Consider the following 24,953-nt stretch of genomic DNA (forward strand, 5'->3'; position numbering starts at 1 on the left):
TTCCTGCTTTATACAACAGGGAACAGAACTGCAAGTGGGCAGGTTGGAACGACCTGTAACCGTGTAATTTTGTATGGTCACAAAGAAAGTGACTAAATCTGCACCAATTTAGAAAAATGGGCAGAAAGATCTCAGCTGTCCTCTTAAAATGAATATAGCTTCTGACAATGGAATTTGTTGTTTGCTCTACAGTGTTGGTAAAACAAAAGTAAACAGACTTTGTGCTGGTGTTCAGTGTTTTTTTACAGAGTAGCATACTGACGATTGGATAATTGAATAGTAATTTCAGCGTATATTACAAAACTCTCTTCAACATTCAACGTCAATAGTGGTGTTCTCTGTGCTGTTCCATTATGAAAAGAACAGGAAGGTATATCAGCTTGGTGAATTTAGTACTGGATGTTATTAATAAATTAATACAAATTAACAAATTGTGATTCACATAATGGAAAATGTTAACTTTAGTGAACTGAGCAACCGTAAGAGTGGTGGAAAGTGCAGCTGGCCTGATGGGAATTCACCTGGCTGCTCTCCCAATCCGCCTGTTTTCTCTCGCTCTGCGGGTGTAGGGTGTGTGTTAGGAGATGGAAATCCACTGGTAATTTTCAGCCGGCATACCCCTCAGGATCCCTAACCAATTGTTAGGAAAGCAGGCACAACATTTCTATAGTTGCAGCAGAGCCAAGGGATAAAAAAAAGCTGAGAATCAGGGAGTCATAACTGGCTCTCTGATGCTCCACATTTTCTGTGCCAAACATATGTTGGTATAGAAGAAAGTCTGACTCTAAATACCAAAGTGTGGGCAAGATTTAACTAAAGTTTTCTGTAAAAGAAACCAAAGCTCTAAACTGTTGCTATATTTTACTGCATCTGATGTGCGTATATGATCGTATAAATGGGCTTAACCAGTATGGTATTGCGTTGTAGCTGCTTATGAGAAGTGCTGATATAATCCTAAGGGTAAAAACACGGTTTGCTTTAACTTCGCAGGTAGCAGGCACTGTGTTCTGTTCCTAGGCAGACGTAACATATTTCTACAGTTAAAGGTCTGTAGACTCGAATGTGCAAAACCAGAAGTTTGAATGTGAAATTCACTACTAAATGTTTGTTAGCAAGCTGATTGTTTTTGTCCAGAGCATAAAAATGTTTTTATTTTCAATTCCCGCAAAGCACTGAAGAAAGTATTTAAATGTATTCTGAATTAGCAAATAACAGTGAATTTTAGTACTGTAAAAAAGCCCAAAAAAACAACAAAGAAGCCTTCTAAACAAAAAGCGCTTGAAAATACAGTAAGGCTATCTGGGCTGTTACAATGAAGCGTTTGTGGTGTTTATATTTGTATATGGACATAAATATGTTTTAGCACTCTCTTCACAGTTTATAGCTAGAAGTGTTTCTCAATTGTTGACTTCTCAATTCTGACAGAATGCCCGGTCCTCGTAACAGTTAGAGAGGAGCATGCAAACGTTCCTACAAGATTTTGGTCAGGTAAAGCATTCTTATTTGCAGATAGACTGAGTAAATTAATGCCGTCTTTTGGGTAGCCTGTAGTATTTCAAAGTCGGACCCACGGATGTGGTTCCTTCATCAGTGTTCCCCATGCAGTTGCCTGGGACACTTTCTCCCCTCCGCACGGTGACCCTCGGGGGCAGTGACAGACTGCGGGGTGCCAGGTTCCGTTTGCTCGTGTCAGACTGCTGGCTTACCTTTTTGTGCCCTAGTTCCAATGAGAAAACTAGGGCTGAGCTGAGCGAGGTGTGCAGAAATAGAGGGACTGACTTAGAAACTTTTACAATTTAAAGCACTGTACTTGTTCCACACAGCTGTTGAGAGAATTGCCTCTGGTTACCTCTGGTTTTAACCAAACCCCTCAAAAGGCCATCAGATGTGTATGATCTTATCAAACCTCTTTTGTTTACTGTGGTCTTTTGAGGCTAAATGTGAGGGGTTACGAACTACTCCCCCGGTGGCAGCCCACCCTCTAGCAGCGTGTGGGTACTTGTATGTATTTTATTCTTGGGTATTCCCCCCGCCCCGCTTAGTGCCGCTCCTGAAAGCGTTGCTGGGGGAGGGCATGTGCGCTGCACTATCTGCCCGGTGAAAAACACGTACGTGGGTGCGGGAGGTGCCGGCGGCCTCGCTTAGGGGCCCAGCGCCGGGGGTGCCCCCGCCGGGGGGCCGCGAGGAGCGGGCCGCGTCACCCACCCCCCGCAGGTGTCAGGGCCCGGCCGCTGCGCCGGCCGCGGGGAAGGAAAGGGGCTCGTGGGGGAAGATGGCAGGCGGGCCGGCCCCGCCGGCCTGAGCGAGCACGCTCCGCGCCGCCCTGCCCTGCCTCCCCTCCCGGCCGGCGGGGAGGGGCCGCCCCGCCGCTCCCTGGGGCCGGCAGCGCCGCGGCGGGGGCCGCGGCTGGGCGCAGCCCTTCTCCCGGCACCGCGGCCGCCGCGGGGGGACAAGGGTCGCTCCGCTCCCCCGCGCACGGATCTGCTCCGTGTTTTCCGGGCCCTTCCCGTGTTCTCGGGGCCCGACACTCGAACGTGCTGCGCGGCGCTGGCCTCGGCGCCGCTCGCCATTGGCCGCGCCGCCATAGCCCCATGGGCGTGCGGGCCGCGTATTGGCCCGGCGCCGCCGTCCATCAGCCAGCGGCGGACTGCGTCAGGTTGGGTTGAGCGGCGTCCCCTTCCCTGCCTGTGTCTGGCGGCGGCTGCGGCTGCGGGGCCGGTGCGGGCGGAGGGGCGCAGCGGAGGGCGGCCCGCTCCCTCGCTCGCTAAGATGGCGGCAGCGGCGGCGGCGGCAGCGGCCGTGGCGCGGCTGGAGGGCCGGGAGTTCGAGTACCTCATGAAGAAGCGCTCGGTGACCATCGGCCGCAACTCGTCGCAGGGCTCGGTGGACGTGAGCATGGGCCACTCCAGCTTCATCTCCCGGCGCCACCTGGAGATCTTCACCGCTGCTCCCCCGCCGCCGCCACCGGCCGGCGCGGACGGGCCGCCGCCTCCGCCTCAGGGGGACCCCGCAGCTGCCGCCGGCGGTGGCGGAGGGGACTTCTACCTGCGCTGCCTCGGCAAGAACGGCGTCTTCGTGGACGGCGTGTTCCAGAGGCGGGGGGCGCCGCCGCTGCAGCTGCCCCGAGTGTGAGTAAAGCGGGGGCCGGGCCTGCCGTCCTTCCTCCTCGTAACACCGGGGCCCGGCGGGCCCGGGCCCACCCGCCGGCGCCTCGCCGCACCGGGCTGCCCCGTCCTCCCCGGGAGGACTGGTTGCCGCGGCCGGGGTGGTGCCGCTGCTGCTCGCCTGCGCCGGTTGTCCCCGTTGCTGTTTGTCTGGCACATGGTGCCGTGACAGGCGGGGATGCGACCCCGTCCTAGCGACACGCGCGAGCGAGCGGTGCCCTAGGCCTCCTTCCCCGGCGCCCGGCACCACCCGGCCACCGGCGCCTCCGCCTGCTGCCCTCGAACGTGTCCTTCCTCCGGTGGCTCCGGCCCCGCCGGCACAGCCACCTCCCGCTCCGGCAGCCGGTGGTACAGGTGGGGAGCGTGGGACCCCGGCGGCTGACAAATGGTCACCCTCCTCCCGTGCCGGGTCTTGCACGTAGCAGTATCTGTTGTGAGTTCGGGAGCAAATCCGTCTGCAGCAGTGCTCGGAGGTATTGTAGTTAGCAAATAGAACTGGATACACCCTTGAGTATTGTTTACGTGCTTCAAAGGAAACTAGTCAAGTGGTTATCCACATATCTGGGATTTCTGAATTTAAGATCAGTGCTGAGTAAATTTTGTAACGCTCTCGGTGCTTTTGCAGGATGTACGAGGATTGTTTTGTGCGTGTGGTTGCTTTCTGATTTTGTGGTACTTTCTCCCTCTTTGCCTGATTGTAACGCTTATTTTTATGGGCAAACGGAGTCATCCACGTGAAATACTTGTGCTAGTTTTAGTGTTCTAAAATATGTGTTCCCTTATATGACGACAAATGTATTAAGAGTTTTTAAATGGTAGTACATTCCTTTACCATTACCAAACATTAACAGTCTTTGCAAAATAATTCTCTGGGGGAGTGTGCGAGGCCTACCTACTGCGTTTAAGGATATGTTGAACTGTAAATAAGTGATCTACGTTTTGAGAAGTCATGTGTAGGAAAAGTGAAAGTGTTTTGGTTTAGTATATTTTAGCTGCCTTGACTAAGAAATACCTGAAAGGTTACGCATGTTTTACCTTTATAAAGCACGTGCCATTAGCGACACAGTCTTAATGTCTTTACAAGTTTTTAAAATGTGTTTAGGGCATTGATGGTGTGTGTTTTCTGCTTTGACATCTTAGTTTCCTCACCTGGTTCCTTTGTGAAAATCAAATTGTCTTACCTTTCTGCTTTCTAGGAAATGCTCGTTCTGAAAGGGTTTAACAGTGCCAGTACGTGTAGAGTTGTATAATCATGAATACAGTTGGAGGACTTGTTTGACCTTTAACTGTTACTTCTATTTTTGCTTTCTGCTCTTTAATGTTAATAATGATTTGGCATGTGGTTAATCTATATTTTAATCTAACACATTTATGAAATATAGATCAAATACTTCTTTTCTTTGTAAACAGTTTGGTATAATACACTAATTGCAAGCAAGTCAGTGTACATTATAGATGCTGATTGCAAACAGTCTAGAATTAGTTCGGGTAATGTCAGTAGCATTCTGTTAAATGCTTAAGACCTCAGGAAAAAAAACAAACCCCAACTACTTCTTCATGCTGTCCATGTAATTATTGGATTGTAATTTATTTTAGTTCGTTCTGTCATTGCCACTTTTTAAGTGTAAAGCAAATCCTGAAGGTTTTTTTGTGTCACTTTTTATTGAACAATGATGAAAACTTCTGTGCAGTTAAAATTTCTTCACGAGTGCGTGTGGGTGGTGTTACAGAAACTAGCATTTGCTTGAAACTGACTGTGTTCAGTGATTACACCATTTCTTAGACTGCACACCAGCAGCCTTCAGTTTCAAGATCTGTAACCTGGTTGAAGTAGCTATCTCCTGGTTACAAAATGTAGGTGTGATCTTCCATCTAGTCTTGTAAATAAAAGCTTTGGCTAGAAACAATGGAGCAGTGTGTACACTGGGTGAACTAGGATTTCTTTAGTCAACAGGCATAGGGATGAGTTTTATCTTGAAGGGCAGGCAAAAGCTACAGGGTCATAGTTTGATGATTAAGAACAAGTGCGGCTTCATTGCTTTTTTAAAAAAATAAATCTGTTCATATAAGGAAAGTCTTACTGGAGTTGTATAGGGAAACAGAAGTTTCATTATTTGCAAAGCTTTTTTTTTTTTTTACTTTTTTTTTTTTTAACACAGAAGCCTTCAGGCAAATTCGAAGCAGACCTTATCTGCTTATAGCAAGTCATTACTGTGAACTGTTCATGACTAATATTGTTTGTAGCCATGTTCTTGAGTTTCATTGTAGATTTAACTGGTCATGCTGAAGATGATCTCCTGGATTTTAAGAATCAGTTAGTTACTTCAGTATAATGTAAACAGTAATTAACAGTTGAAACATAATTGGAAAGAAAGTAGTTTTGGTGTGAGTTCAAGATTGATGATTGCTAACCTCCAGTTCAGTAATCACAAGATCTATTTTTGTTGTTTTTTAATCCTACTGTGTTGCCAGAAATATGCTCTGCCTGTGACTTCACAAACATTTTTAATTTCAATGGCAGGTGAAGTTTAAAAAACCCAGGGTGGCCTGTTCCTTCTGATTGTTTTTAAGTGATCTTGGAAAGCAAGAATGGAGGGTCCATCTCTTTTGTCTAATAGTTAGTTACAGATAACTCCAAGTAAAATAGTTACAGACTTGAAATGTCACTAATAATCGTATGTAGTTCCAGTGTCCTTGGCTTGTACACATACACAGCACAGTGTTTAAATATGATTGCATTAATAATGTTATTGAATTTCCTGTTTTTGGAAGGGAAAAACAAATACAACTTTGTGGTCTCCTGCAAAACACATTTTTAACATCTGGGGAAATTAAATTATTAATGTTAGAGTATACTTTTACCCGTAATAAAGGCATCTTTCTTTCCACAGATACAGATGCCATCAAACATGGAGTTATTGTGCATTAAGATAACTGTTCTGGTTGCTATTTTTAATGCTTCCCTGGAAGCCTCACTCACAATTCAAATGTTTAAGGTATCAAGCAGGAGGTAATAGCAGTGGGAAGTGTGTTTTTGTTTTTCCAGTTCTTGACAGACTCACGTAAGTACTTGTGTATATACAAACCAGCTATCATCTTGTTAGATTAGTAAGATGGGGACTGGGGAGAAAACCAGCAATTTTTTTGTTCATGTCCAGTAAGTAGCTCTCTTATCAATGTCATAACGCACAGAGGCATGGGATGAAGGAGGTTTTAGAGTTTCCTGTTAAATACACACAAATCAAAGCAGTTCTATTAGTCTTTTGCAGCTACCTTTAAGATGCATGGACTGTCACTCTCCAGTTCATAATGTTCATGCTTTTTAATTGGCTTCATTTGATGTTAATCAAATTCCCCCTGACTTCAGTGAAAGCATAGTTAAGATATATTGCTAGGTAAATAATAACGTTAGTGTTTGACTTTTGAGGTACTTGGCTTGAAAAAATGGGTTTTGTGCTGGGCGCAGCAGTTGTTGACAGAGCTCTTGTATACAGTTTTTGGAGAGGCAGGATTCCAGACAACTGATACAACTGGAAAAAGCAGACTTGCTCCTGGGTACAACTTAGCTCTGAAGTTGTTTTTGTTTAGTTTTTATTTTTGGGTTTCTTCAATGTGCTTGGTATATTAGCATTTGAATTCATAAAGATCCTGACATGTTCGGCTTGACTGTTCCAAGGTAATTTCTTGTTCATTTTGACAAAACCATAGATTTTGTATTTTAGTAATTACTTCTGGTTTTGTGGAAATAGATTTGTGAATCGTAAAACAAGTTATCATTAATATAAAAACAGCATTTCTAAGTCAGAGCAAAGATGTATCTAGAGTCCATTACCTTGCCTCCAAGAGTAGTCGGTACCGGATGCCTATGGAGGAGCATAAAAATGGATAAAGGAACATGGTTGTGTTGCCCTTGTTTTCTTTTGGATCCCAAAGTTAGAGCTGATTTTAACTCTTTTTGAGTTAAAACCATTTACTGTTTGCATTTTTTTTCCTCTTTTAAAAACGTGGGGTTTTTTGGATACCTGTAAACTTGCTGTAACCACAGCATCCTTGGGCAGTGAGTTCTGCAACATAATTGGAGCCCATGTTGGGAAAAATACCTCTTTTTGCTGAGTTTTTTGAACTTGATGTCTGGCAGTTTCATTTGATGCAACTTAAGTTAGTTCTTTTATAATAAGAGACTGTAAATAATTCTCCCATTCTGTCATTCATTTTGTATTTATACTGCTGAGAATGGGAGTTCTTACAGTAAGCCATGTCAAGTATGTTATACTTTAGCTTAACGTCTACTAAGTCAAGCCTGTATGGCTGCAAACTAAAAAAATTACGTTTTCGTGCTTTTCTTCCTAGTATACAGAGGGCTGAATCCATATTTTTAGTTTGGTCTTGTGGTGTGGATCTACGAAGTGGGGTGCTTACTGCCTTGTAAGTAGTAGAAGCTTTCCTGCTGATGAAAGCCACTGGATTCTGAACAAGGATCAAACATAGCTATCTGCTAAGTAAATTCTGTGGAAAAGTTTGTGTTCAGCATTACCTGAGCAGGAAATAGTGCAATATATTTTAGAGAAGCTATAATGTATCAATGCACTTCTGTCATCTTGTTGCAGTTAAATTACATGCAGAAATGTGATTGCCCTATGAGTTAGAGCTGTGGCTGCATGCATGCTCAATGAAAGTTTCTCACTGGAAACAACTGTTTGGCTGAACAGTTGATGTGAATGGATCGTAACATCTCCTTAGGTAATGTTACTTGCTAGCTTAGGAAGAATATTCTTTGGTTTTAGCTTATGGCTTATGTTTTAAAGATTTTTCTCATGAATACAGGTGTTAGATACTTTAAGAAATCAAACAAAACACTTTTTTTCAATGAATATGTTTGTAAGTATAGATTAATACCTCAGGCTGGGTTGGCACTTGCTTTTTCCCTTTCTTGACAATGCTTTTGATAGATAGAGTTGTTTGTGAGGAAGACAGCTGGCTGAAATGGTTTTGAGCCCTTATGATTGATTTGTCTTCAGAGGAGTATTTTGGAGTTCCATACTGGTTGTATTAAAACTATGAATTACTTGCAAATAACCTCGAATTGTAAAACTAAGAAATGTTGGACTTGGCTGTGACTTATGAATCAGACCTCAGAAATTTTTATTCACTTTCTTTAGCAGACGCTGTGTCCCATGCCGTAATGACTAATAAGGTTAACTGGGCTGTATTTATAGGTGGTTTTTTGGCTACTTTAAAGTAGGATTTGCAAATGTCAAGCTCAGTAGCAGTAGTGTTCTCACACAAGCAGATCTGATTGAAAAGGAATGTGGGAGGAAGAAGGTAGAGCACATTATTTGAAATGAAAATAGATGAGCGTGAAGTTTTTATAGTCATAATTTATGTTACAGTTGTTTCTGTCATCTCTTTTTTTTTCATATTCCCTTCTCAATTGCACACCCCTTATGAGCAACTTCTTTTTGTTTCTGAAACAATGTTGCAAATTGTCATACACCATTCAGGTGGCTGAGGTAAAGCTTAAACCGTTTTATATTTGGAGTAATTGGCATTTGCTTTGCTTTTTCTCTTGTTACGATTGACATGTATACGAAACTTCCTTAATCAATTCTACAATTTTATTGATTTTACAAATGTTCTTACATGTATAGTTAGCTATAGGAGTAAGTACGTTCTTTGTATAGCTATTTAAAATACTATAAACTGGGAAGTCATCTTAAAAAATCGATGGTTTCTTTATTGCCTGTTAAGTTCCGGTTCTAGGACAGAAGCAAGATTAGTGTTGTTTTGGTTTAAAAGTGCAAAGTTAGTATTAAAACTGCCTGTTCCAAGAATCCATAGCTGAAAGAGAGTTTTGAGATTCTTACCTTCAGTTATGATAGTGAAGTAAGAGATAAGTAAATTAAATCATTCGTTGCTTGGCATTGATTAAATCAAGATACAATACTGATATTCAGTTGTGAAATGCACTGTGTTTAAATGTAGGAAGAGACAACTTTTGCTATTGGATAAATGTAAATTAAACAGGTTAATAAATTAAGTTAATCTTTCACCCTTGCTTTTCAAAATGAATGTGTATGATTAATTATAGTTAAGAAGTGCCATAGTTTTGTAAATATTAATCCTTCGTGAAGATAGATGTGTTTTAGAGAATAATTCTGCTATGAAGGAGTTTCTGCTGCGGTTAGTTTGGTGTTTTTGGAGAAATTCTGCCGCTGTTCATTTTGGTGTTTTGTTTTGGTTTTTTTGTGTGTTTTTTTTTTTTTTTAAGCATATGTAATTCTCAGGCACAAAGCAAAAGATTTTTTTCACAGTCATGCCTAAGCTATTCAAAATAAGATGATTGTGCATCTGATTTCCTGTATTTTTCAGTAGATACAGTAGTGCCTCCAAGACCTCAAGTCCCATTAACTTACGTAAAATTATGTAAAACGCTGGAAAAAATATAATTTCAAAGAAAATTGTGAATTTGTCACGTGGTATAGTGTGAGGCCATGTCTTTTGCAGCCTAGAAGGAGCTTTCACAACAATCTTGTGTTTACTAATGAGCTGATGTCTTTCGTGGAACTTCATACTGAACTATTGGGAAGGTGGTGGTTTTAATCTGCTGTCTTGCTTGTTTTAATGATAAAAAGTTGATGTGTAGTGACATTTGTTTCCTGCGACTTCCTGCCTTTAAGGAGTTTTTTGACCTAGATAAAGCAGTCAGAGGGGAGGAACCATATTTATTCTGCAGCTATTCCACACTGGATGGCATAGAAAATAAGCGTTAGATTCTTCAGTTAAGATTTCATCACTACTGTTTTATCACTGAAGTGTGCTAAGGCTTTAGTAAGTTATTTGAAGAGGTAGTGCAAATCTGTATTATTTTGTAATACATCATTTTTTATAGTGCTAGAGAAGGTCTGTACATAATTGGAGTCTTTGTTTCTTCACGTGCGTTTGCGTGATTCTGCTGCAGCTACTGCATGTGCTTGTGTGCTTGTTCTGTCCTTCTCATTAGTGTTGCTAATCATAAACTTTTCCAAAACACTGTCTTCGTGTGCTGTACAGTTGAGTATTTGTGGGAGTAAAATTTTCAATATTCAGAATTTCAGTATGTCTTAATGAATATTGATATGGACACATCACCTTTTTATATGTCCGTGTGCACCAAATAAAATGAAAAACATGAGCAGATTGACAAACAGTTATGTCTGTGCTAAACTAAACATTCCTGTTGACTTCAGCAAGACAGCTCATGTGGATAAAGATGCATATGGAATTGAGCATTTGTAGAATCAGAGCTGTAAAGTAAAAAGCCAAGAGACATGTCATTATCACAGCTTTATGAAGCATAACAAAATTAGTATAAAGTTGACGGGAATTAATTTTAATTCAGTGTTAATTTAAGGTTTTTACATTAAGAATTCTGGAAGGCATCTCCAGCCAACCCCCTGCTGACAGCAGAAATGACTTCAGCTTTAGATCGGACTGTTCAGCACCTTGTCCATTTGAATTTTGAGTATCTCCACGGATGAAGATAACATGACTATATAAAATGCTTCACGTAACTACAAACCCATATTGAAAAAAAAAAATTTCTGTATTTCCAGTAGCAGAAATTTGGGAATACACAGGCTGGTTAGCATAGCGTACAGCTTAGAATCCTGGAACCATAGGATGGTTTGGGTTGGAAGGGACCTTAAATATTATCTAGTTCCACCTCCCTGCCCTGGGCAGGGACACCCCCCACCAGCCCAGGGTGCTCCCAGCCCTGTCCAGCCCGTCCTTGGGCACTGCCAGGGATGGGGCACCCACAGCTACCACCCTCACCGTAAAGAATTTCTTCCTAATATCTAATCTAAATCTGCCTCTTTCAGTTTAAAGCCATTCCCCCTTGTCCTATCACTACATACTTTTGTATAAAGTCTCTCTTAGTTTAGCGTTAAATAATGAAAAAAATACTTGATCGCTGCTTGATATTGTTGATCTGGAGTAAATGCAATTGCTGATAAACATTTACTGATTATATCAATGTTGGTAGATACTGTCCTCACAAAAAATGGACTTGGTTAATCCAGTTAGAAAAAACACAAAGAGAGAGAGAAACTCAGAAGGTATGCAGGCCTACCTAACAGGGTAGGAAACTGTTCTGAAAAGTAGTTAGTAAAGTGCATTTGAAAGTCATGAGTATACTGAGTTGATGTGTCAAAAGCAGTGTGATGTGATGATTGTATGGAAATAGGGGAGCTGTATCAGGCAGTACTGAGAGGTGCTGGAACTTCATGTGGTTCTGGAATCAAAATTTGTGTTAAACAGCCTTGCAGAACTGCAAAGGGTTTAAGGGGATGATTGCTAAAAAGAAGGCTGTAGGAAATCCCAAATAGTGAGGGACTTCAGGAGTTCGGTATGTTTGCCTTATCAAAAAGGAGTGCAAGATGGCTGAGGTGGTGTATATACACTTTTATGGGGATGAATTAGAGTACTGAAAGGCTTGCTAATGTATCCCATACAGCTATAAAACCCCAGAGGCTGTAAAGTAAACTCCAGGGTTTGAAGTAAGCGCATATTTTTTAGCAGTGTTGGAACAGCTTGCTAGGAACAATGGTGGTATCTCTATTTCACTATCTTCTGCTGATCAAAAATAGATATCTTCTTGGAAAAAGTGCTTTATAAAAAAAAAAGAAACCACACACCCACCAACCTTGGTATAGTCAGACCTGGTGATTAGGTGCAGTATAGGTATGGTTGGGTAAAATTTTATGGCTTATGGCTAGAAGAGGCATAGGTAAATGAAGCGTTTTAGTTGTCCAGCCTTTACTTCCCCTGCAAGTCTTTTATAATAATCTCCCATTGGGTTGTAGCAAGAGACTTTTTTTATAATGTGTTTTAACAAGGAGTCAGTACTTGGCTTGTTTTTTAATTAAAATTGTTTATAAAGCATCAAACATCCAGTTGGGCATTTGCTTGTTTACATTTGCCAGCAGTGTTCTCACATGCAAATGATTTTGATACTTTTGTTCATTATCATCTTAGTCTTCATACTGGAGTACAGTATGAAGTTCCTAAGATCATTTTCTTATACAGTGATTCTTCAGAAATTCTTGTTCTTCAAATAAATCTTACATATTGCTCATGAGGTATAAGCCTCTTAGTTTTCTTGTTGATAAGTCAGGTTAGCGTGTAATAGAAGAAGTGTTTACACCTTGTACTGAAATGAAATTCAGATTTTCTAAATCACTTAAAGAAATTAAGATAAATGTGTGGGTTTGGTTCAGAGATATGGACGAGCTAATGTGTTGCTTTTAGAAGTTGCTTTTAAATTCTAATTTTTACTGACATGTTGCAGTATGGGAGCAGATAATTGGCTTACCCTTTTCCATCTTCTTTCCTTTTTTTCATTTTTTTCCTTTTTTTTTTTTTTTTCCCAGCTGGGAAAAAATAGTTTACCTGCCATTGAAGCATCAATTTACTCAAAAAAGTATACCTGGAGTGTTAGTCTCTTAGCATGGGGCATGATATAGCGTTTTACTACTTGTAAGGTAAAAGTCTTATTTATGAACACACAAACACATAAATATCCAGGGGTGGAGTGGGATTTGTTTTAATTGGTTTTGATTTTTTTTTTCCTCCTTTTTTAAGACTGAGAATACATGAAAAATTTGATTCATCGCTTTGTGTTGTCCTACAGACATACTTGGGGTGTTCTAGGTGGAGTATTATTTAAGCAGACAAGGCACATACACACAGTTTATGTATTTTAGTAGTAGGCTGGCTTGTTGGTTACAGTATGAGTGCAGTAAGCGCACAGGGAGAGTAGTTGGAAAGTATAAATGGAAGCTGACTCCTAAGAAAAGAATTTCTCTCCTTAGGTGATGCTGCTATCTTCTGGTCTTTCTGAATGGTGAAGGTGGCCTATGTAACAATAAGGGGAGACAGAGTTTTAAATAAGATTAAAAAGAGTAAGGCTTAGACAAGAAAAGGGTGAGCGTACTCATGCAAAATTCTGTGTGGGGATAAGTTCAGATTTGAACCAGAGCAAGCTGATTATTTAAGCAAGCAAAAAAACTGTAAGAAATAATGGTAAAGGGGATGATTTTAGCACCATGCCATGCAGAGATTAGAAAAATGGAAGAGATTAATTCTGTTACTGCATGGGAAAGATGAGGGTATAGGCCAATGTGTTTTACTTCAGGATATGGACAGGATATTAGTGGTGTTTGTAGTTGTTATGTGAGGAGAAATGAAAGGGGTTTGCTGGGAGGCTTGAAAAAAGATTGGAAAGATCATCTCAAGTTTAAGACCTGAGACTGAGAAGTAGTACAACTGTTATCCTTGCAGAATGTAAGGAGGCTCTGGCTTTGGTATTTAATTTGGGAAATGTGATTCAGAAGAATCTGGGGTCTTGCTCTTCCAGAAGCATAGGCTGTGCTTTCATGAGCATCTGAGCTAATCTCGTGTTTCACTGCTGCTGAAATGAAGCATGGGAGGGGAAGGTCTTGTTTTCTGCAGTGCTTCCAACTGCAGGTTGTGCTGGCCTTGAAGCTCATCAGATGTTCTGTGAGCTGCTGATGTCTGCTGTTTTAGCTATTTTTGGGTGGTTTTCTGTTGCATTGAAGTGGCTCACAGAGAGGTCTGGCAAGCAGTGGAGCTGGCATGAAGTACGTGGTGGGCCTGCACAGACTTTCAGCAACAGTCAGCTTGCTGTGTCTTGTGGAATCATACATTAAGGAATTGCAGTTATAAGAGCCGTTAATGCTCTATGAAATAAAAATGGAAAGGAAAAGAAAGATCCAAAACAGTAGAAGAGAAGACCAGAAATAATTCTAGTGTATGAAAAAAGCACTTGCAATGTAATATAAAAATGTTTAAATCCTGGAAGTTCTTGAGACAGCATGCTTTTTGATAAAGGGGTTTACAAAGTATTTGTTTTAAGCTAAAAAATAATGTAAAAAGTTAATCTAAGTAGACGGGATGCTGAGATGACTTAGTTGTGTCATACCTTTGGTTAATGTGTGCTTTCTGGCCCTTCTTAAAAATCTCGGCATAAACGTGAATGAGAAAATCACTGGAGAAGAAGGGGTGCAAGTTGGCTGTGGATCACCTCATAGCAGAGGACAGATGATTGTATGGTCTTCATTCCATATGCTAAATCATCAATACCTCCTGCTTAAAGGTGGACTTTGCTCCATAGGTCATTATCCAGTTTGGTGGTTTTAGGTACATTGTAGGCTAGGGAAGTCACAAGCTCTAGGGAAAATGGAACATTAGGGATACAGTGAAGGTAGATGGCCCTTGTTAAAATTTTATGTGTTTTGTTTGTAGCTGTATCCCCATCCCACCTCCCTTCTGCCAGCTCTGTTGTCTTGGAAAGCAGACTTTTCTACTTATAAAGACAGGTGACTGAGTAGAGTTTGTGCAGCATTCTATCATCTTACTGAAAGAAAATTATTTTCTAAGAACATTTTTAAACTTTTCTGTATTTTCCATGTCCTTTATTGCAGGGGCTGCTATATCTGTGGTGTTTTTTCACAAAACACATGAATCTGCTGAAGTTGACTATGCAGGTAGATCAGATGTGACTTGGATTTTCTGTGTTGTCTATTGAGGGTCTCTGGTAGGATGCAAACACCTCAATAAAAGAAAAAAGTTGTCATTTGAGAGAGCTTGCTCTTTCCCTTATTTAGGCAGGATAGTAAAACCAGACTGCTATTTAAGGCAAATGTGTTAGTAGTTAATAAGTAAGTTCAGTTGATCCAGCCTTCCAAAAGTACTTAAGTAGCAGGCTTGAAAGTAGCTGTGCACGTGCTTTCTGTTCTGATCTAACTTGACTTCTCACTGTCACTCTGAGGCTCCTTTCAGAGGGGATGAGGTAAAACGTTTAAGAAAAACAATCATTTGGAGGAGGAGCAGATTGTAACAAAAAATGTCCTGCGTTTCCAGTTTAGTACTCAGTGGACTTGGATGCTGACAAAAGTTAGGAGGAGTGAATTACATAAATCATCAGTCAAAATCCTGTTTATAACTTCCACAGAGGTAAGCATTAAATAACGTATTGAGCAAAGATGTGTTAAAGGAAGCAAGTTATTTCCTTTCCTTACACATGTGAATATTCTGGGTGTGGCTGGGTTAGGTTCAGATAAGATTTCTACTAAGTATTCTGCCTGATCTGTCTTGCACACTTGTTTTGGGGTAACCAAGTGAAGTGCTTTTGTGTGTGTCGATCTGACCCAGGATGTTCTTTTATCAGGTACAGGGGGGTTGATGGCTTTGATCCTTTCTGCCCTTTCATCTTACTAACTATATTCGTTTTCGCTTTTTAGTAGCATGAGGGGCTGCAAGCCAGACAGTGAACTGTTATGCTGTTCAAATGATAAGAAAACACTGCTTTGAAGAGTATGCAATCTATTCTTAAGTAACTTTATTAAAATTACTAGATTGGGTAATAAGATTCTCACAGAATGATGACATTCACCCTCATGCAGTCCTACTTCCAGTGATACTATCAGGAGTCAGAGTACAGCCTTCTTCCTGGCAGCACTTTTGTAGCTACATCACTGAGTTGAAGAACAAATGCAGTAGTTTAAGGTGGTTACCCTCTGCTATGAATGTGGGTTCTGAAATGAATGCAGAACTGAGCTCTGAATTTTGGATGGGCTTCACAGTTTGTGGGTGATTATAGTATTACTCATCCAGCTTTCTAGATATTGGTAATCGCTACAAACGTTTTTGGACCTGGAAACCACAGTGTGTATGTCAGTTGAAACGTTCAGATGACAGGCACATTTAGCAACATGGGAGAGATGCAATAGGTAAAAACCACAGTAGAACTTAAGTTTTTTGTTTATCTTCTTGAATTGAAATTCAAGCCTTTGTTTTTAAAAACTTTTCCTGGTATTGGTCTGTCCATGAAGATGAAAAATGCAACTAGCCTGTATTATCAGCAAATTCCAGAACCCTTTAACAGTGCTTAAATGCCTTGGGAGCCCTGGCAAGACAAAATAACCTTCTGCAGTGAGTGCTACAAAGCTGTAGCATTTTGCCTGTTTCATTGGTTAGTTCTTGACTAGCTGCATCCCTTCTCCCTCTTTTTTTTTTTTTTTTTTTTTTTTCTTCTGAAGGACTCCTCTGAGGAGTGCTGCTCTTTGAGCAGAATCACATAGTGACTTCAGAAATTCTTGTGAGCTCATGGAACTGTGTAGGTTCGTTTGAGTGGTTAAGCGGAGGAATGGGGTGAGATGGAGGGAACAGCAGCAAGCTGACAACAAAACAGGCTTTTCTGGAAGTGTTTCATTTTTACTCAGTCTTTGCTTGAATGTCAAATTCTGAATGTCCAGGCTTTCTGTAACAAAACTTTCTTAATTATAACTGAGATTCTGCCAGGATTCTGTTAGAACTTCTTAAAAAATGTAATTTTCTTAGCTGTTTTCTGTTTTGAATCTTCTTCTGTGGGCTAAGGTGCTGTTTTCTCATATAGTAATTTTTTTCTTAACTGCATCATAGGATATAGGAAATACTATCTCTTTCAGGTAGAAGAATTTGGCACTAATGAAATGTTAAAGAAACTTGTCAGAAGATGAAATGGGAAACCTCATTCACAGTGGGAGAAGAATTCAGATCTTTCCACCTGTCTCTGTTTTAAAGATGCAAGTTAAATTCTGAAAGCACTTTGTGATCAAGATTTTTAAAATTCTTTCATTAATTTTGGCCTGTTGTGAATAGCTTTTACTGTCTGCTGCAGTACAGGCAGCCAGAGCAATCATCTGCAAGCACACCCTGGTACACAAATGTTTACTTTTCTGTCAGTAGTGAAATAACCCTGCTTGTTTTATGGTGTGGTTATTCTGAGGTTGGAAGATTGTTGAGCCTGGAAGAGATCACTAACCCCAGCTTGCTACTTAGCTATAAATAAGTTTGGTCTGCTGTGGGCTAGTAAGTACTCAAGATTCTTATGTGAGGTTATTCAGTATTTTCTAAAGGTTATCGGCAAAATGGGTGTTTTTAAGCCTTTAAAGAAAAGAAGCATGCAAACCGAGAAATGAAAAAGAGAGAGGCAAAAAAAAGTGCCAAAGAGACGAAGCATGTGAATGTAAATAACTCAGCCCTCAGTCAGAAGGATAAAACAAAATTTATAAAAGTTTTAAGTTTGGGGTTAGTGTTTTGAAGTTATTTTGGCTTAGTAGTAGCTGAAGAAAACATTACTCATATTTGTCTATGCATATTCTTTGTGTTAGCTGGAATGTGGCTGATAAGTGTGCCATAAAATAATGGAACTTCATCTGAAAATCTTAAAAGTATGGTTATATAGATGACAAAGTAGCCATAATGTGAGAGAGTATGATTTTGACCACTTGAAGAAATAACAGGGTAGTAGACAGGGAGAAGAGGCTGAGGAAGGTGTTTCTGAGGAATCAAATTTGGAGGTTTAATCAGAAACGTTGGCTGTAAAAATAGTCTTTTCTACAGTTTTAGAAATTAAGAAAAACCTGCAGTTGTGGAAATTAACATGGGAGATGACAGCGTAGAAATATGTTGTCCAAGTCCCTTTTTTGTTTGGGGTGACCTGAGCAGGTAGGATGTGGTTTTGGCAGTTTTCATAATACTCTGTTCCATTCTTGCACTGAAATGTGTTTACATGCCTTATCTCCAAGGTAAACGATCGTGTCTGCAACTTTTTCTTTTTGCAGCAACGTATGGTATTAGTTAGGTGGTTTTCTTGTTCTTCCAGTTAAATTTCTTGTCTTGAAGGTCTGAGTAGTTTAGGGTTAATTACTTTTGGATAAATCCAGGTAAGTACCAGGGGGGTTGGGTGCCTGTTGCAGTGACGTTGCATTTCAACTTGGAGATCCCTGGGCTCTGATTAAGGAAGTGTTGGTTACTGGATGTGTTACACTAATGCAATTTTGTCCTACTTAAGACTGTTTTGTCTTTGTGGTAGCTGCTTGTTCAAACTTTCCCAAGGGACTGAAAGAAGAGAATATGTATGACTGCCGTATGTGTTTTTATAGGGACGTTTTATGGTAAATAAATTGCTGACTAAGAACATACTGACAGTGTCTGATACAGAGAGAGCAAGAAGTTGGGCTGATAAAGTTCTTCACTGAGTGAAGGAGACTTTTATTTTTAAATCCGAAAGGACTTAGATACTTGTATTGTGGTGGTTCACACCATCTTTAAGTCATTAGAATAACCCTCTTAAAGGTGTTCTAAATGGAGACAGGATTTGACTTGTGCAGGTAATGATTTAATACAAAAAAATACAAAGGAAAGAGAAATCACTCTAGGGAGTTTAAAATTAAAGTACTACAGGATGGCTATTCAGAAAGGAAGTAAATAGGTCTGATTGTAGCCACTGCTTTGAATGCAGAAGGGGTTGATGTGGTCAGAAATTGGCATACAGTAGTGAGGTGGTGATCCTTTCTCAAATGATCTGTCTGTGTCAGCACTAGAAAACTTTCTTGGGATAACTTTCACAGAGATGGAAATGACTCTAAAGGGGAGAGGTAGAGCTGGCTGTTACAGAAGGCAGGTATTTGAAGTTGCATTTTTGAACTCCAGCTGAATTCAGGGTTTTTTTTCTTTATGTTTTGGAGTCTTAAAACTGCACCATTGCATTCCATTGCATTTCATTGTCATCCGGGCAATGGGCTGCATCATGTTCTGTATTGCTATGTTTGAGACTGTGAATGCGTAGAGAAGTTATGCACAGCTTCAGAGTGTTGCTGTTCTGAAGTTTAAATGCACACACATCTAATCCATAGCATGGATCCAAGCAGAGTTGCCTCTAAGAATCACAGATACTACAGTAGTAATTTTATATAATCTTACATAAACTGAGTCTACTGGTTTTAAAAGTTGCTTCACACTACCACTGGTTATATTTAATATAAGCTTTTCAAACGAGTTAGTGCCAAGCAAAGCATTGTTTGGAGTATGGAGAAATAACCTGCAAGCCAAAATTAGCGTGTATTCATTTTGAGTGGTGTGTGTTTCGTCAGGGCTGCCCAGATCATGTCGTCCCTAAAGGCAGCGCATTTCAAATTTAAATGTTTAAGCTATTACAACATGGAACATGCTGGTGAATGGTGCCAGTAACATACGCTGAACATATGACCAGCACATGCCCCCACTTTAGTGTAGGCCATGAATTATTTAGTTTGTGTTCCAAGCTGTTTATTTCTGAGAGTTTTTTTCCCCCCTCTGTTAGTGTCAAGCATGGAGCCTTTTGTTTCTTTTCTTCCCTTTTTTGCTCTTGTTATTGATTCTGTATTTCCAAAATTTTCTGCTGTGTTTACCAGCACCCCCACTCCTATTTTGTGCTCGTTCTTTTAGGATGCAGTGCTTGGTATCTAACATCGTGGTGTTGTTGAAGCTGTGGAGACCAGTCTGATCATTTTCAACTTGAAAATGAGAGATAAAATGACCTTATACATAATCTTTCGGGACTTGGTCTATATTCATTAGTTAGCTGTGATACCCTTCTTTGTGTGAATTTTTTTAACCGTTACGTTTAGTATCGGTGAAATGGCCATGGTTTTCCTTCATCCCTAAGTCATCTTTGGCTAGATAAAGGGTGTTAAGCATACACTCCATAGGCCTGTTCTGATCTTTAAAACCATTTTTGATCGCAGCTCAAGTTCTCAGGTGGCTTGTGCGTCTTCAGTGGCAGCAACTTTGTGCTGTGGATTCTAGTACAAAAATCTGAGTGAGCGCTGACCCAGACTGACAGTTTTGGGGGGTTCTGGGGAGCAACAGTCAATAAAACTTAAAGGTACATACAAATATGTAGCATCTTTGCACTGCATTTTATGACATTTTTATGGAGTATTACCTCTCTGATGGGGTCAGGCTTGACACAAAATTAATTTGACTTGGTGAGCTTTTTAGAATGCATCATCTTGGAATTATTTGTGTGCGCTGTCGGTAACAGGTTTAACGTTGCACACTTCTTTATATAGATTATTCTTTTAAATTCAGTTTTCTTCTGAGGGTGCACTGAGTTAAAGTTACACTGGTACTAAAAGCTCTTCTGCTTCTTATGCTTACTATATTGGTAAGCTTTATTTTTCAAGCATTTGCAGGTGTTTTAAAGTCTCTCTCATTGTTCCTGGTTTTAAAAGCTGTTTTCTTTTTTTAATCTTCACATTAGATTTGTTTATATAGTAGTACAGTTTTATGAAAACATGGACAGCACTTTCTCATTGTTTTAAGCATACCTGTATATAATATTCGGGCTGTGAAGGTAAGCTGTAACTAACCCTTTGGTTTCAAGGTTAGTTAAAACAAGCTAATCGGGGAGTTAGAGCTGAAAGAACCATTCTGTTCTGTACTCTGGTGTTAGCTCTGGTGTTCACATTGTGTGCTCAAGACAGATTAGTTTACTGGTAGGCCTGAAAAACAATCCCTTGGAAGAGGAGGAGAGAGGCAGGTTCAGGATTAGTTTTTTGTCAAGTCAGAAGTGCAGTTTTTTTCCATTACCAGATGGGAAGAAATGAATTCAGATTGATAAAGTGTCTTCACAGTATCTTATGTAGCAAGTTTTATCAGCATTTGAGCCAATCTAAAGGTTTTTTGCTCTTGAAAGGAAGATCTTGGTCATTCATTCTAGTTCCTGATCCTGGTTCCAGGGTCCACCTGCCTCCTTGCACTGGCTCTGGCACCAGTAGGTCCCTTCTTAGCTGGTTCTCGCACTAGACCCAGGGAATACTATTTTCCTCTTAAAAATTTTGTTTTGCTGGGTTACTTGGTGCTGCATTATTAGGTTGAATCAGCTTGCTGAGGGGCCTGACAAGCCCTACACTTAGCAAAGAAGTCCCTGACCTCCTACTCCATGGACAAAAGAGCTACATAATGTTTCTGGAAACTGCTTCTGTGGGGGGTGTTGGTTCAAAGTCAAAGATGCTATCCACATACCTCAGAAGAGGAACAACAAAAAAAAAAAAGTAAAAGGTGACCACTGGACAATGAAGTTGGACTGGAAAAGCAACAAAAATGTGCTTGTACTATTTTTAGTAGTTTCCAAAATGTTTGTATGGTTGATGGTCCTCATTTTGCACTTCACCACACAAATCCCTTCAAACAGATGTTTGGTAACTAGTTTCTGGTAGTCTCTGTTAAGCTTTGTGTTTTGTTTTTCGAGTAGTGACAAAGAGTTTTAAGGGTTTCAGGTTGCATTTCAAGCTTTCTGCATCAGGTGATGGTGTCCTGTCTCATTACCTTAACAGTTCTTTATGGAAGAGTCACTGGTTCTTGTGACACTTATATAAAATGACTGTTGTGTTCTCAGGAGACAGAGCAAAACTGATTGTAAGATATAATTTTGTAACTGAACTAATTAGTGCTCTTAAGGTCCTCCCAGTGTGATTCCTGATGATAATTAGAGTTGTAGTTTAAAAATACCTAGCGAACCTTTTTGATTCTTTCTTAAAATCGTGACAAACTTGTGCATTAAAGTTAACATTCAATGAAAAACTTGTAATATGTGGAGAAAAAGTCTTGAATCTGTCTTTTTTTGGGGAAGGATGTTAAAAAAACACAGTTTTATGCAGCTTGTTTTTAATTATCTGAGGTGTTCATTATCTTAGTTTCTAGCATTTCTAACTTACAGCCTGAATATTGCTGTCTATGTACTGGAAAAGTGTACCTGTTACTACAGTACCTGATAAGGCCATGGTCATGCCCTCCAGATTGTTAAAAAAGTCTCTTAGATCTTCATATTTCAATACTTCTTCTATTCTCCATTTTTACTTTAATTTTTTAAAATAGAAATTAAACCCAGAAATATTAGCCTTTTCCAGATGGATGTTTCTAAGATCATAAAATAATTTGATGGATGAGTTAAAAATGAGGGAAATGGGCTACAAATATGTTATATTTGTTGCTACTTCTGTGTTTATGAAAACTTTAACTTAGGGGCTACTTTGGATATTATGGTAAATGCCACGTTTTTTATGGTACTTCCTGTACTACATACGGATTTAGAAAAATACATTCTCATGGTAAAAGTCTTTTTGCTATTGTTGAAGGAAGAATAGTATAATGCCTTATACATGGAAATTAGGAAATGCTTTCTGTAGCTAGGGATTAAAATTTCATTTGAACGTAATAGATCTTTCTGAAAATATGAATCTTTCAAATATTGGTTGGTTTTCAAGACTAAATGGAAACATGTTAATTTAAGTTCTGTGAAAATTAGTGTTTGCAGTTCTCTTTATGCAGTAGCATATGCATAGAACTCATTTGCATCTTTTCAGCTTTGCTACACAAGTGGATTCTGCAGTGGAATTTTGAAGAAATCACGTGACTGATGAAATTGTTTGTAAATATGCAACTCTACATTCAAATTTCACTACAGAAATTTATGATTTTATAGCAATCAATATTTGTGCATGACAAATATAAATAATAACAGCAAATGATCTTTTGATACAGGGAAGGTCCAGCACTTAGATATATGGGGAGGGGAGGGTGGGGAGTCTTTCATAATTTGGAGGATTTTTTATGTTGCAGTTTTGCTAGCCCTGTTCAGGGAAGAATGATGCTCAGTTGATAAGCTGGGGAAACCTGAACTGGAACAAATGTCACTTGTTTTTTCAGAGGGATGAAGGTAAGGTGTGTTGCTTTTTTTGTAATCTATGAAAGTTTTGCAAATTTCTACTCATTGAGGGAAGTTCAGTTGTTAGAGCAGTTCAGCAGAATGTTCCTCTGGGTAGCTGTGTGTGAACCTCTTTAGATTTGATGGCAGCTTGCTTTTTTCCAGCATTTCAAAAGCATTTTGTAAACTTAACTACATCAATTTGGCTGCACAAGAGGAAGAGAAGACTGGGCTCAATATTGATTTGTGTTCTGGAAGACTTTAACTAATATTGTGTTTATTTGGCTGTAGCATATAAAGCAGAGTGATGTGTGGTGAAATAGTGCATTATATACTGGGACCACTTTTTTTCCATTTTGATGTTCTGTTTTTAGAAAATTTAATCATCTGGAAAAGCTAAATCACAGAAAAATAATTCAAAAAGGTCTGGAATTTGAAGCTAAACCAAATGAAAACTACTGTCAGAGTCATGGTTATTTTAGTATCAGAAAACCTCTGCTTGGGTTTGGTTCACACAACCCAACTACATGCTTTCTGTTACTACCCTCCCATAGAATATTCTTCATTGTATGGGATTGATCCAGTTACCGTGAATTCTGCTGCTTGTCTGTAGGAGGTTAGGTAAAGTAAAACCAAGTTGAATAGTGTACAGCAGTGCTCTTTATTTAAATAGAACAAGAAATGAAAAGTTATGATAGTACTTGCCACATATTTCCCTCTCCAAAACAGTCTGGTTATTACAAAAAAATCTAGTCATCTGGGTTTGTTTGGCCATGAAGGTTTTTGCAATTTCATTACATTGATATGGAGCAGTGTAGGAGAATGGTTAATAAAAAATAGCAGATATAACATAGATAAAATTAAAGTCCTTTCATATTGCAGACGAGTAGGATGTACACTTCCTTTTCAGCACCTGCAGCTGTGTGTTGCTGGGACATTTGCTTGTTTTGCCTGGGTTGTTCTGCACTGGTACAAGTAACAGGCGTGAATCAGTGACAGTTTTCAGTAGCTTGACAACTATTATTACTCATCTTGAATGGAGAACTCTTGTTTAATTACTGAAAGAAAGCAAATGAAGAGTCCTTTTTTCCCAGATATTTTTCAATATTTAGGATTTAAATTTTAGCTTCTTCTGCTGTATTTTTGGTTTGTTTTTTTAATTACTTTAAATACTGTTTTAGCTTTTTTTCTGTTTGATAATGGGGGGAAAAAGATCCTGCTTCTCATGGATACGTAGGAAATGAGGCTTATATAGCTTAATGTCTTCAAATTGTTCAGTATATAACTGTATAGGTTTTAATTAAAATGCATGCATGTAATGTGCAGTTTTCATGGTGTAATAGTAAAGGACTGGTGAAATGAAAATTTCTTTAGCTCTGTTTGGGAGGATGTGATAAATTGCTTAAGATGCATGTGCATGTTTTACTTTTTGCCATATAGGCTTCACAGCCACTACTTTTCTGCTCCTTAAGCAGCTATTCCTGAGCAACAAAGTGTGATTGAAATACTTCAGTCTTATTTAACTAGTCTCCCTTTTACTGAAGATGTGTGTTTCACCTGGTGTTCTGCCTCTTGAAGTGGTTGTAGGAGAAGGAAGATTTAAGGGATGATCCAGTGGTCTAAACAAAGATTGGGTGTTGGGGAAAAAATATGTTCTGTTCCCAGCTCTGTTGCACGCTTGCCAAAATGACTTGGCCAAGTCACAAATCTGTTTAATCTGTTTTTAAAAATGGGGATAATACTTCATGGGCGGAGGCAGGGGGGGATGATGAAATTTCAGTGCTCTTTTGTAGCATGTTTTATCAAGAGCTGTGCCTTGCCTTTTAGAATTGATTCCTTGGGTTTTGAAGTGGCTTACTTTGTCTGCAGTGCAAACACTTTTAATTCTCTCCCTTTCTGACTTGCCTCCCCTCTTGCTGTTTTTGCAGAGTACTGGTTCTGTTTTTGCCAGCGTTCCAGGCTTTCCCACAGACTTTGTTCCTGTGTAGATGCTACTATCCCTAAACTTGCGTGTGCCTAGGCGTGCAAAGAACACTGGACCTAACGTGTTACGCTGATCTGTGTTCAGTACTTCAGTGTTTTCTAGTGAAAGATGTTACAGCAATGCAGAGCAGTATGTTTATTGGATTACAGCTGAGACCTGTATGGGAACATAAAAATGCTGTAGTTATTTACTAATACATGATACATAATTTCCGTTACTCAGAGAGGTTTTA

General features: G+C 39.8%; 1 protein-coding gene across 1 annotated transcript in view; it reads left to right on the plus strand.

Annotated features, from left to right (window-relative positions):
* Positions 1-2,359: 2,359 nt before the first annotated feature.
* Positions 2,360-24,953, plus strand: part of FOXK2 (forkhead box K2) — a 49,085-nt gene continuing 26,491 nt past the window's right edge. The window contains exon 1 of the mRNA XM_055797197.1: positions 2,360-3,128. Coding sequence (XP_055653172.1) covers positions 2,770-3,128 — 359 coding nt within the window. The 5' untranslated portion in view covers positions 2,360-2,769. The remainder of the gene's footprint in view (positions 3,129-24,953) is intronic.

This window comes from Falco peregrinus, chromosome 2 (genome assembly GCF_023634155.1).
Source record: "Falco peregrinus isolate bFalPer1 chromosome 2, bFalPer1.pri, whole genome shotgun sequence".
Taxonomy (NCBI): Eukaryota; Metazoa; Chordata; class Aves; order Falconiformes; family Falconidae; genus Falco; species Falco peregrinus.